Source organism: Candida jiufengensis (genome assembly GCF_024610255.1).
Source record: "Candida jiufengensis strain CBS 10846 chromosome Unknown scaffold1, whole genome shotgun sequence".
Lineage (NCBI taxonomy): Eukaryota > Fungi > Ascomycota > Pichiomycetes > Serinales > Debaryomycetaceae > Lodderomyces > Lodderomyces jiufengensis.
In genome coordinates, this window is record NW_026261562.1 from 236,116 (window position 1) to 250,291 (window position 14,176).

Consider the following 14,176-nt stretch of genomic DNA (forward strand, 5'->3'; position numbering starts at 1 on the left):
TTCAAATTCTTATCTTGATAAAAAAAAACTTCTTTTTCTCTCGTAAATTAACGAAGAAGTTTAAAATATAAAATACGTACAATTATTAAAATTAATAATGAATTACACATTTAAATATTATATATAATATGATTTTAACAATAATTTATTTATTTATGTATATTAAGTAGATTTTAAAATCTACCATCCATCACCCCAACCATCTTCTTCATTAATATCATCATCTTCAATTTTTAAATTTAATTGTAAGTTCAGTTTTGGTTTTGGTTTCGAACCACCTAATTTCAACAGTGATGTAGTTGTTGGCTTTTTTATAGTATTGGTACTTAATGGTCTTTTTATAGATGTTGTAGGTATTGATTTTTTTGTAGTTGTTGTTGTTGTTGTTGTTGTTTCTGTTGATCTACCTAGATTTAATTTTTTTGTATTTTCAATTATTGGGAATGTTTTTGATAAATCTTGATTTTTTCCATTACTAGTTGTAATTTCATCGTTGTCTATCCAATCATCATTGAAATAATCTTCATCTTCATCATTATTATCCCAACCATCATTATCTTCTAAATCTTCATTAATTTTAAGTTGCAGTTGTTGATGATGAATTGGTAATTGTTTTTGACTTGGTGTACTTACTCTAGTTATATCAGGAGTTGATTGATTAAAATCTTTATTTAATTGACCACCAGTAACACTAGAAACACCACTTATGGAAGTTAATTTTGAAACCATATTCCAACCAAAACTTGATTCTGAAGTAGCTGGAGCAGTATTTAGTTGTTGATCTTGTTGAGGTTCTTGTTGCTGTTGTTGTTGTTGAGGTGCATTTCTTTTAAAAAATTCTTTTTCTTCTTCATCTTCATCTTCTTCTATATTTGGTAAATCATTTGCAAAATTTTCAACATTTTTTAAATACAAATCAAATACAATTTTAGCTTCTTTTCTTATTTTAAGAGATTTTTTATCCATTAATGAAATTGCTAAATGTCCTAATATTTTTGAACATATTTCTTCTAATGAAAAATCATTAATTAATGATTTAAATCCATTTAATGCTGTCATTTTACAAGGTATGAATGAATCTCTTAATGATTTTGATAATGCAGTAATTAAAACATTATTTTTAGAATTTGAATAAATTTTTGATGATATTGTAATTATTAAAATTAATGTATTGACTCTAATTGAAGGTTTTGGATCTATTTGAGTTTTGGCTAATATTCTTAATAATTCATTATTAATTTGTTTGACTGATATTTTATCAATAATTATAGTTATAGATTTTAAAGTTGATTCTCTAATTACAAAATTTGTATCTTGAAACCCCGTGATTAAGTAATTGAAAATTTTAGATTGTATATCTGAATCATTTAAAAATCTTTCATAAGTTGGTAAATGATTTAATAGGATTAATCGTATTGATCTATCGGGTAATGTGAACGATTCAAAGATGATAGGCTTTATTTGTTTGTTAAACTCTTCCGGCGATAATTGAATTCCAAATTTAATTATAAAATTTAAAATTAATGATAAAGTTTCTTGATTATTTTGTTGTTGTTGTAAATCTACTACAGTAGTTGAAATTTTTAATTGATTGAATTGTGTAATCAATTCTGGTAATAATTTATAATTTAAAAGTCCAGGAGGATAATTATTTTCTTCTTCAGTGTTTGAATCATCAATAAAATTTAATAATTCATATTTAAAAAATTCTAATTTTTGATCATTATTCATAAATTTTAATTCATTTAGTATATTATTAAATTTAATAACTTTATTTAGTTGATGAACTTGTTCCATTTCTTTTAAGTATTGTGAAATATAATTTCTTTTAGCAATTAATCTTTTAGTTGGTCCCACCAATTTCACAGGTAATTTGTAATTAATATCAAAAACACCCGAATTAAAAACTCCATAAATAAAATACCCCAATTTTAAAGAATCGTATTTTTTAGGATCTTTTCTTATAATTTCTGGGTCAATCCTATCAACTTGCAGTGGACTATATTGACTTAATCTATAAATTGGTTGATCTGGATCTGAAGATAAGTTTGTAACTAATTCGAATCCCATTAATTTCCAATCATTTTGTAAATTTATAAATACGGAATTGTAAAAATTTAATCCACCATATAAGGAATTACATTCATCATTTAAAAATGTTAATGTGGTTGCAATTGAATAAATTCCTGCTATTATTGAATCATTTGATAATTTTGGATTCGTTTCTAAATATATAGGTAAGGGAATTACTCTTTCTGTAATAATATATAATATTTCACCAACTTCAAGAAATTCAATTATTGAAATTATACCAGGAAATTTTATTGTTTTTAATTTTTTAAAAGCATTTTTAGCTAAATTTGAATAATTGATAGTTTTTGGATTATTTAAATTGAATTCAAATATTGAAACTAGTGAATTATCTTTGGGGTTTATCCCATTATATAGTGTCCATATTGAATTTTGATTTAATTTTGTTGATGAATTTGTTGGATCTATTACTTTTTCATTGAATGTATAAGGAATTGAATTTCCTGTTAATGTGTTAAAAGTTTTACTAAGGAAATTCATTTATCTAAATATTATTTAAATAAAGAAAGTGGAGGCGGAAATGAGTGAGTTTTGTTTCGTAGATCTGTTCTGTCTTTTGGTTGTAAAAATGGTTGTAATTTTTTTTATCAAAAAGTATTACGCGGATTTATTCAGTATTCATTCACGAACACATTTTGCAACACAGTAATTACAAAACAAATTTCAAAACCAGAACTATATAATATGTATATTACTAAATTTACAGTAATTAATTTTCAATATTACCATCAATATTACCATCCACAATAGAATCATCATCTTTATGTTGTTTACCTCTACCTCTAATTCCCTTATTTGAATTTTTATATAAGTCTTTAAAATAAATTAATAAATTTTTTTCATCAATTGGTAAATTATTTATTGCATCACCATTTAATTCAGCTAATTTATGAGTTAAAGTATTTAAAGTTTCTAAATGAAATCTATTTTGATGAGATTTTAAATTACCTAATTGAGTAAACAGTTTATCACAATTATCTAATTTACATTCATAAGGTTTAACATTTTCATGAGTTAATTTATGAGCTTCTAAATTTCCTTTTCTATTAAAAGATCTTGTACATATTTCACATGTAAAAGGTTTTTCACCAGTATGTAATCTTAAATGAGTTCTTAAATTTCCTCCTTGAGTGAATTTTTTATGACAATATGTACATTCAAATGGTTTATAACCAATATGAGATCTTATATGAACTTCTAAATGAGTTGATTGAGTAAAATATTTTAGACAATAAGGACATTGTTGATTCTTGTTTTTACGTTTTTTAACTCTTGCTTCTTCTTCTTCATCACTCTCTTCATTTTCATTTGAATTACTTCCATTATTATGATGATCTTTTTCATGATGATGTTTTGGTTTATGAGGTTTATCAACTCCTCCAACTAAACTTATTGGTTTTGGCAATACCCCAGATTGATCTTCATTATAATGACCTTGACGATATTGTTCTGGTGATGCCAATATACTACCATCTGGTCCTTGATCAATAGCTTTTGTAACTCCTTTTTCTCTTGCTTGTATAACTAACATTAATTGATCAATCCTTGTAGCTCCCAATAAAGGTCTACCATCTTCAGATTGTGCAAATTGTTGTGCAGGTACTAAATTTGAATTTTCAGGCACACTTGGTGTTGTTATTGCTGGTTGTAAATCCTTTGACTTTCTAGTTCTTTTGGTAGATTGTTTTCTAGGTCTTTTATTTTGTGGTGGTGATGATAATTGTTGTTGTTGCTGCTGAAATGGTTGTTGATACATCTGTTGTTGTTGTTGTTGCGGCATATAGTATTGTTGTTGAGGTATTGATGACATGGATTGAGGTGGAAAAGCCATATTTTGATAAGGTTGTTGATGTTGAACTTGTGGACGCATTTGTTGAGGAATCATTTGTTGTGGTGGTTGTTGAGTTTGAGGTGTCATTTGATATTGATAATTACCAATAAAACTATTTTGACGATTACCAGCTGGCAGCATACCTTGAAAACCTAAAACATTACTAAAACTTGGAAATTGTGAATATGGATATGGATTATTTGGTGATATTGGATTTATAGAATTCAGAAAAATCTTTTGTGACATTGGATTCGTTGATGGTCTTTGAGAATTTGAATATGGATCTTGAATTTGAGTATTATTATAAAGTGTTGGTGATGTTTTAGGTGATTGTGGAGCTTCATCTTTTGGTTTTGAAGTTTTTGATGACATTGATGAAGTTGGTGATACATCTTTTTCTCGTTTTAAAGTTTGATTATATGCAACTTGTGGCAGTTGATGTGGTGCAATTTGTTGTTGTTCCTCTTTCGTACTATTTTTATTCTTATCAAAAATGTCTTGTCTTAAATTTGTACTTGTATTAGAATTGGCAGAATTGATTGAATTTTTTTGATTTCTAAAAGTATTTTGATCAGTAATAATTTTCAAGATGGAATCACGTCTTTCTTGATTACTCATATTTGTTAAATCCAATGAACCATTTGATATCATATTTTGAATAATTTCAGTTATACTATTACTGAATCCAATAGAACCAGGTTGATTAGTACTATCTACCCAAGACGATAAATCAATAGAACCAGCTTTTGATTTAACATTACTTCCACCTATATTTTGATTAGATGATCCGCTCAAAGATAATTTTGGATCTCCTTGTTGCCATGCAAATAAATTTGCCATACTTTCTTTACTATTACCAAATAAATTTTCTAAATCTTCAATTGTAAATTCTTGATTAGGTACTAATGACATTTGACGTGCTCTGGTTGTTGTTGGTGGTAAATTGGGTATTGGATTATTTGAATATGATTTATTTCCGCCTGCGGAATTATATGAATCTTGTTGAGGTTGCTGCTGTTGCTGTTGCTGTTGTTGCTGTTGTTGATGCATTATAGATGATGAAGAAGGTTCACTTATTGAATTACCATTTGAACCAGGTATATTAATTAATGAACTAAATATACTATTTGATCTTGAACCTAATAAATTACTTTGACTTAGATTACCTGATGTTGTTTCATAAGCTTGTTCAGTATTTGACCTTGACGTTATTGGAGGTGGTAAAAATATTGAATCACCTCTAACTCTACCACTTAAAGGTTGTTGAGATTGTTGTTGAGGAATTGACGGACTTGTCTGCTGCGGCTGTTGTTGTTGTTGATGTTGTGATCTTTGTTGATATATAGGATTATTTGAATATGGATTTGTAAATAACTGAGGATTTTGCATTTGCATTTGTTGTTGCTGATGATGCTGTTGCTGATTATGATGATGTATTGGTTGTTGCTTTTGTGGTTGTTGCTGCTGACTTTGTTGTAGATAACTCATATTATATATATTATTATTATAATTTGATTGATTAGGTGAAGTATTATTAGAAGTTGGTGTTAAATAATATTGATTACTTGATTGAAAATAAGGTTGTTTTTCAGTGTTGCTGAAAATATTAGATTTATAATCAATTGAATTATTTATTGATCTTATTGGAGTTGTTACGCTTTTATTATTGTAATTATTATTATTAGTATTATTAGTATTATTATTATTACTTATAAAGAATTGATCATTTTTATTCCCAATTGATTGAGATAATTTATTTGAATTATTACTAATATTGTTGATGTTTTTAAAATTATTATTATTACTTGTGTTATTATATTTATTAAATTGATTATTAAGGTCAATTATATCTGCAGTATCTGTATTATAATTATAAGATTGATTTTGATAACTTCTATTATTGAAATTATTGTTATTATTGATATTATTATTATTTAATGAAGTATTACTTGTAATGTTAGGATTAGTATTGGTTGTTGTTATTAATTTATTAATTGAATTTGATGATGATATTAAATTTGTATTGGTAATTGCGGACTTCCCCATTAAATTTTAAAATGTTTAAATTAAAATGTATAAAAAAAAAAAAGAATTTTTTATAAAACAAAAACTTGCAAATTATTTTAAAAATGCAAAATAAAGAAGAACAACTCAAGTTGTAATAATTAAATGTAAATGAATAACTTCTTAATATAAAAGTTAAATAATAATTCTTTAAACAAGTTTGATTAAATTATTCCAGAATCTTTTTTTTGTTAAAAATAATGATTTTAATAAGAAATTGAAATTATTAAAAATATAGGTTCTTTTTTTTTCAAATTTGTTGAATTAGAAAAATAGATAATATAAACGATTTATAAATAGAAAGAAATCTTGATTTAAGAACGGGTATTATTAGATCAGTTCAACAATTAATGAACTATTTCAAAATCAAATGATATATTTCGGTAATTTTCATACAATAATTAGTCAATTAATTGTGTGAAAAGAAGTTAGTTTTAAAACAATTTATAATAAATCTTACCACAAAAGTTCATGATAAAAATCTATTTATACATTTATATATAAGCAGATAGTTTGTAAGTTAAAAAAAGAAAATATTAGTCTATAATCAATTGATTAAACTGATAGACGTTTAATCGAATTAAAAATTGTTTAATATAGTATATGTAATACAAGTTCTTTTCATGATTGTACTTCAAGTTTCTATGGATCAACTGAAACATCAACTACTTTAAAGAAGTATCAAAAATGAATGATTGCTTTTTTTCTTCATGTTAAATTTGCTTTTTGTGTTAAGATATTTCTTCTAGTTTTATTTTTGTATACCAAGCCTTTTTTCAATTTCATCTTAATTTAAGATCATCATTAAACTTTTTCTTAGTAAATGTAGCTTAAATTAATGAGCAACATAGCATTCTACAAAGTACATAAGTACGAAGATAGCGAAGAAGTTTGTATGATGATTACGTTGAACCAAATCGTATGGTTTTAATTTGGATCATTTACCTGCTTAATGTGATGAGATGTAAGGTTTAAAATATTTAATGATTGACCAAACCAGATGTTAAATTTCCATACTTCTATATACTTCGAGAAAGAGAATTGAAAAGAAAAAGAAAAAAAGTTTATTATTAATTTACACTTTAGTTACATTTCTATTTCAATTATTTTATTTCGTTTTTCCATAAATTTCTTAATTGATTTATTTCGAGTTGATGTTACAAAAAATAAATTATGAATTATTATTTTTTAAATACTCTCTGGTTAATTAATTATTGATTATCCGTTGAAAGGAGACAACTTCTATATTTGGATCTTAAAGGAGTTTTAGATTTAACGTTTGTAACATTACATTAAAAAACTTAGAATTTTTGATTGAATACCCATAATATCCTCAATTTAATGATCCCGCGTTAAAACTAAACCCAATTGACCTGTGTTTATAACTATACGTGAGATATTTCACCATTTGAAGTTTTCCAACTAAGAGAGACGCAATTTTTGCAATTTCACCCATTCGACAAAGATAAATAATTCCTCAAAATAAAAGTATGATCTAAGAATTCTCAAAAACAAAGAAACCATTAAACTCGACTGGTTATTTTATATACTTGACTTACGAATTGGTAAGAAAATTATAAAAGTTTTAAAGAAAAATCGACAATAAGATAAGAAAATTCAGAAATCAAAAAAGAAAATATTTATCAGAAACAAATTTGGAATACTTTCTTCTATTATATATGAACCTCGTAAATAATTATTTTGATGCAAAATTTCTGGTTTTACAGTTACTATCGTATTTCACTAATTTCCAGCAAACGTATTATCTGTATAATGAATTTAAAGATAAGAGTGTGAATCAATTGATTATAATAAAAATATAATTACTTTAAAATTACCCCTTAACGATTAAATTAGTTTTAATTTTATTTTAAATTACAAAAGGATCTTGTGTAATATATGTCAAAACAATATTATAGATACACACATCTATATTATTTAATATTTGAAACTCACAATAAAGACAGACTAAATATTATTACAATTTTCTTTTCGATTAGAGAATAAAACATTTATTAAGTTCAATATTTAATTAGCAAGAACTAAAACTCCACTTTCTGTCAAATTCTAATCTTTTGACCTTGTTTTTCCATTAAAAATTTCTTCAATTTGATTAAAGTATTAACATCACTAAACATTGTATCAAAACATTTTTCCAATTCAACTAAATCATTATCTATTTTTCCCAGATCATTCATAATTTCACCTTTCAAAAATTTCCCAATACTTACTTTTGAATCTTTTAGTAATAAATGTAAATTTTTAATAAATTGTGATGATTTAGTAATGTATATTCCTATTCTTGTTACTTCCATAAATAAATCATCTATTGATATTTGCATAGATGATACTAAATGTTTTGCAATAAATTGTAGATCTTTTCGGGATAAAGTATCTATTCTGTTTAAATTTTGTTCATTTTTGATCATTCCCGGCATTGGATAATGATATTTTAAATGATCAAATTCTGGATACAAGTTTTGTTGTTGTTGTTGACTAACTACATTGTTGACATTACGAGTTTCTTCGGATATTGTAGTTTCTTCGGATGTATTCATGGTGGCATTAATCTCAGTATTGTTATTGTTATTGTTATCGTTATTGTTGACATTTTGAGTTTCTTCATTGACAACCCCATTAGCACTACCACTAGTTCGAGTATTATGATCGCTTGAGTGTCTCAAATTAGTACTACATGTAACATAATCATTATTCGAACTTTCTGAACCTTTTGTAGTTCGACTAGTATTTGATGATGATGCTCCACAAGTACAAACTTTATTCAGATTTACAGTTTGTGCGTTACTATGAGTGTCAGAATTAGTAACACTGCTAGCACAGTTGATGTCACTACCCTTCGACACAGGTCTTACGACATTGTTGGTATCGGCTAGATTATTGGTATTTTGTTTATTATCAGATTTATTTTGACTATTTTTACTGTTTGAATTATCATTGGTGACTGAAGTTGGACTTAAATTTTGAGCTGATGTACTATCATTTGGGTTTGAATTTTTTGACGAACTTTGGTGATCATTACTCCGGATTTGTTGACTTGTAGTTTTACTTGAAGATGTATGAGCTGAAGCAGAATGCCTGTTAATTTCACAAAGAGGATTTAATTCAATTAAAGATTCTTCTACCTCTTTATCATCAATTCTCAACATTGAAACTTCTCCATTGACGTCACCATTAATATTATATTCATTAATAAATTGAGACAATTGATTAATTTTTAATTTTATTATATTGATCTGATTTTGAGCATGTTCATTGCGACTTATTAGTTTGAGCTCATGATCTTTGAAACAATTATCATTTTTGGCCCTATTTTGATCCACTTTATTTGATAAATTTAGATCCGTTATCTTTAATTGATCTATTTGATTTTGAAGTTCTTCTAATTGTAAATTAAATTGAGAATTTAGACTTTCTTTCAATTGTGGTTGTTGTTTATATCGTTGGTATTGATCTAGACTTCTTAAATAATCTGATTTTCTAATTGTTATATATTCATCGTCGTTAGTGGTATTGATTGAATCGTTAAATGGATGTTGTCCCATATTTACAGGTTTATTGGATTTAAAGGTTTGTTTAGGATTGGGTGTACTTTGATGTATTGGACTATGAAAATTTGAAATATGGCCTAATTGTGGAATTGAATTAAAGTGAATTTGTTTTGGTTCTGAAATTGATGATTTTGATTTTAGATTTTGTTGGTTGTTTTTAAAAAATTGTCGATCTTGGGGATACTCATTTTCTTTATTATTTAAAAACCCATTGAGATGAGATGATGGATATGTTGGATCAACAACTGAGCTATGATTTGCTTTATAATTGGGGTTAGTTTTTAAAATATCTTCGCCATTTATATCATCAAATAAAATTGTAGGTGAAAAAGAATCTGGATTTAAATCATCATATATCGCAGTAGTTGTATGAGCATACGAGTTTTGATTTTGATAGTGTGTCGGGGAATTGATATTCGTATACAGCTTTCCGTTCATGCGATGACCACTATCATTCATGATTCATTTATTGTTGATAGTTTGTTTTTAAATTTGTAAATATCTGATTCAAATATATGTGTACACAAAATTATGAAATTTATAATATTGAACGCGTTTTAATTTATTTTTTACAACCAAAATTATTGAACATATATTGATGAACTATTTAGATCTTTTAGATTAAATCTTCATTCTTTAACTAATTTGATGATACTTTAACAGCTTTTATCTCTTCTCTTGGATGAAAAAATCAATTGCTCTTAGTAAAAGATATATATACCGCAATTTTTGTTTTTGCAGCCTTTAGCATAACAAATTTGAAAATATTTGGTCTATCAACCTTTTAAATTCTCCTAAACTAACGAACCAACTCCCTTTTTACGACAAAAACAGAGGAGGTCTGACCTACATTCACTACTACTTCTTTTAGGTAAATAAATTATTAAAACATATAAAATTAAACTAAAAATACAGATTCTATGAAATATATTGACTAATCCTTCGTTATCATTTCCAGGATTTAACATAAATTAAATCCTCGTAATTCAGTTGATAAAAATCAGTAATAGAGAGCTAATGCTTCTTCAATAAACATTTTGATAAAATTCAACAGAAATTCAAACTTCTTAAACAAATGAATAACTTCAATGAAAACAAGTAACAAATAATAGATAACAACCAATAAACTTTTATAAGAATTTTAATTTTGAAATGAAAGAAACATTATTATGAATGGAATTGATGATGATAGTAATAAATTTTCAATGTTAACCAGAATGCTCGAAATTTTTAACAATTATCATATCACCATTTGTCATCTCTAATGAAGCAGGAGTATCAGTTGCATTTAACATTTGATTATTGAAAAAAAATTTTAAAGTATTTATATCTTGATTATGTCTATCACAAAATACTCTAATCATTTTCCTTAATCTTGTATTTTTATCAATCTTATATGATGATTTTATAAATTGTCCATCCTCTATTCTAACACTTATTCTATTTTCATTTTCATCGGAGCTTGATGCATATATTTCTTCAACCATTTTGTTATGTAGGGAGTATTATATGTATTATGATTTTATTATTTAAGTTAAGTGTATATATTTTCTAAAGTGGTTTATGATAATATTATTTTAGAGAATCTTATTGATATTATGTTTTTTTTCTTTGTAATTTTTAATTTCATTTTTTTAAGAGAGAATTTCAATTTCAATTTCATTGTCAATTTTATTTACTTATGTCAGAACTATAATTCTTTTGACAAACAAAAAAAAAAAATTGAAATTCGCGGTACAAAATCAATTATTGATTAACTAAGTAGAAAATTAATATTAACAGAAAAAATAAAAAGTAAACAAAACCAAATTTTATTTAAATTTTATTAAAAAGGAAACAACAAGTTTTTAAGACAAAGATAAAGATAACACTACAGCTATATAATTAATAGAAATATGTTTATAAGGATTTAATAAAGTCATCATTTACAAAATACAAAAAATCTCGTCCTTTACATTCATAATCTTTTTATACATTTAATGACACTTCAAAAACAAAATATAATAAGACTATATATTCATCGATTAATTAGATCAATCATACCTTCAGAATTAGGAGATGAATATATTCAAAGTATAGCTAATGAATTATATCAATTATTAATAAATTCAAATAAACAAGATGAAGATATATCAATTATCATTAATAAATTTAAAACCTATTTTCTAAGTAATTCAAAAAAGACAGAATGGAATGAATTTCAAAATTTAATTAATTCATTAAGTAAATTTAAGTCATTGGATCAAATTTCAAATTATTTGATATTTTTGGATACATTAATGGGTAATACTACAGTACCAAATATGACTACTCCAACCACTTCAACATTTGAATCAACAATATCCAATAATAAGACATTATCACAATTAATAGAACCATATTATGAAACATTACCAGAAGAAACAATTTTAACTTATTTACCATATACTTTAATGGGTATGGATTCAAAATTATTTGAATTTTCCAAAAATTCTAGATCAATTGAGATTCCTAAAACAATAAACAATAGTTATAGTTCATTGCTTAAATTGATATTTGAGTATTCTTTATTATATAAACAATTATCATTATGTGTTGAATTAAATAAAGGGAAATTGAAATCTGCTATCAAATCAGCTTATATTGCATTAATTGAGGAGGAATTGAAAATATATGCACTGGATATTAATCAGATATTTATAAATAAGCCACCGACTATACTATCAGTTTATAAGTCAATTTTTGACTGGATTCTCAAATTAAGACTTTTATATCGACTATCATTGAAAATGAGTGTATTGGATGGATATAATTTTTTAACGTTTGTTTACAAGTTTACGAAATTTGGTGATGATTCGATAAGAAGTATAGCAACAAAGACATTTTACGAAATAGTAAAACCATATTACAATATCCTAGAATTATGGTTAATAAAAGGTGAATTAATGGATCAAAACGAAGAATTTTTTATATCGTTTGATGTTAACGAAGAAGAATTCAATAAAATAATCAAATTTCATTCACAAAAAGTACCAAGCTTTATACAATCATCAGACAAGATATTTCAAATCGGTAAAACTTTGATCTTTTTAAATAAGTATTGCAAAGAATTAAAATGGATAAACGATTATAATTTGAAACACTCATCAAAGATTTTTTCACAGAATGACGGACTAGCGTCTTTGGAGATTGATGAAATACTCGAATTGATAGATGAACAATATAAGGATCTAATAAACCATTTAACATACTTATTACATCTGAAATATAAATTTTATAATCATTTAATTAATTTCAAGAAGTTTTACTTTATGGAAGTTAATGAATTTATAGAGGCATTAATTACAAAGGGAGATACAATTTTCAATGAAAAAGCTATAGACATTTCATCAAGTCATTTACATAAAATACTATATGAGGCAGTTCAAATATCATCAATCAAAAAATTACCCCTTGAAGATTTAAATAGAATAGACACAAAAATTTTCAACTCCAGTTCAAACACATTTGGTTGGGAATCCTTTTTAATTGATTATAAAATTGATGATTTACCTATTTACTACCTTTTCAAAGATCAATTAGTTCAATATTTAAAAATATTTCATTTCTTTTGGAAAATACGACATCTTCAAATATTATTTAATTCAAATTATGAAAATTATATGTCATTAGGTTTGCAAGTTAAAAAAATTGGTAAAAATGGAGATTTGCAAAGAGACTATCCACAATTGATAAACTCAATAGATCAAATTAATATTATACGGAATCATTTTGTTAAATTTTTACAGGATATTGTCTCATATTTATCATATGAAGTTATAGAGGAATCATTTGATGAAAATATAGAGAAGAAATTTTATTATAACAATGACAAATCCACTTTACAATTAGACAGACTGTTTTTACCAAATTTTGAACAACCAAATACATTAACGGAAGAATCAGAGACCATAAAAAAAGTAAATAAATTTACAATAGATGAGTTAATAACAATCCACGGAACATATTTAAACAAAATAGTCAAGACAAAATTATTTAATGAATCTTCATTAGGTAAAAGATCTCAAATAAGTTTTATAACTCAAATTCATGATTTTTTGCAAATTTTTTATAATTTTATAAATTTAAATCAAGAATATTTAGGAGTGTTAGAAGATTTTTTTTTTATTTATCAACACAATCTAACATCCACAACCACTTCAAATATTGAAAATGAATTAGATGAAATTTTATTTACTTTAGATAGAATTTATAAAAAATTAAAAAATGAAATTTTTGAAAATGAATTTAAACAATTGTTGATTGATTTTAAAGAAGATATGAAATTGGAAAATGATTTAAAAGAATTTGGTGCTTGTTTGTAATATTATTAATATATGTATTATTTATTAATTTCGTAATAAGAATAAATTGACAATGTAGCCGGAGCTCTTTTAGTTTTAACTTAAATGGTTGCAAATTCCTTAAAAATATGCTAAAAATTTGGTGCCTGAACTTATTTTATTTATTGTGATTAAACACAAAAATAAAAGCCTCGTAATTTTATTTTTAATCTTATGATGTAATGGGAATTGATTGACCCATAAATTATTTTAGATCTTTTAGGATAGCAAATATTTATAGTCTAACAAAACTTCAATCA

General features: G+C 25.1%; 5 protein-coding genes across 5 annotated transcripts; 1 reads left to right on the forward strand and 4 right to left on the reverse strand. All coding sequences in view use genetic code 12, as the record gives it.

Annotated features, from left to right (window-relative positions):
- Window positions 1-180: 180 nt before the first annotated feature.
- On the reverse strand, window positions 181-2,571 carry CEX1 (Cex1p; the record flags this gene model as incomplete). The annotated part of the gene is made up of 1 exon (XM_051764528.1): window positions 181-2,571. The coding sequence occupies one exon, from the start codon at window positions 2,569-2,571 to the stop codon at window positions 181-183; it is 2,391 nt and encodes a 796-aa protein (XP_051617932.1).
- A 229-nt stretch (window positions 2,572-2,800) lies between these two features.
- Window positions 2,801-5,968, reverse strand: KGF54_003891 (uncharacterized protein; the record flags this gene model as incomplete). The annotated part of the gene is made up of 1 exon (XM_051764529.1): window positions 2,801-5,968. One exon carries the CDS (start codon window positions 5,966-5,968, stop codon window positions 2,801-2,803), a length of 3,168 nt encoding a protein of 1,055 aa, XP_051617933.1.
- A 2,078-nt stretch (window positions 5,969-8,046) lies between these two features.
- KGF54_003892 (uncharacterized protein) lies at window positions 8,047-10,014 on the reverse strand (the record flags this gene model as incomplete). Its single annotated transcript, XM_051764530.1, has 1 exon — window positions 8,047-10,014. The coding sequence occupies one exon, from the start codon at window positions 10,012-10,014 to the stop codon at window positions 8,047-8,049; it is 1,968 nt and encodes a 655-aa protein (XP_051617934.1).
- A 749-nt stretch (window positions 10,015-10,763) lies between these two features.
- KGF54_003893 (sumo domain-containing protein) lies at window positions 10,764-11,042 on the reverse strand (the record flags this gene model as incomplete). The annotated part of the gene is made up of 1 exon (XM_051764531.1): window positions 10,764-11,042. The coding sequence occupies one exon, from the start codon at window positions 11,040-11,042 to the stop codon at window positions 10,764-10,766; it is 279 nt and encodes a 92-aa protein (XP_051617935.1).
- A 492-nt stretch (window positions 11,043-11,534) lies between these two features.
- SPC98 (Spc98p) lies at window positions 11,535-13,898 on the forward strand (the record flags this gene model as incomplete). Its single annotated transcript, XM_051764532.1, has 1 exon — window positions 11,535-13,898. One exon carries the CDS (start codon window positions 11,535-11,537, stop codon window positions 13,896-13,898), a length of 2,364 nt encoding a protein of 787 aa, XP_051617936.1.
- Between the last annotated feature and the right edge of the window lie 278 nt (window positions 13,899-14,176).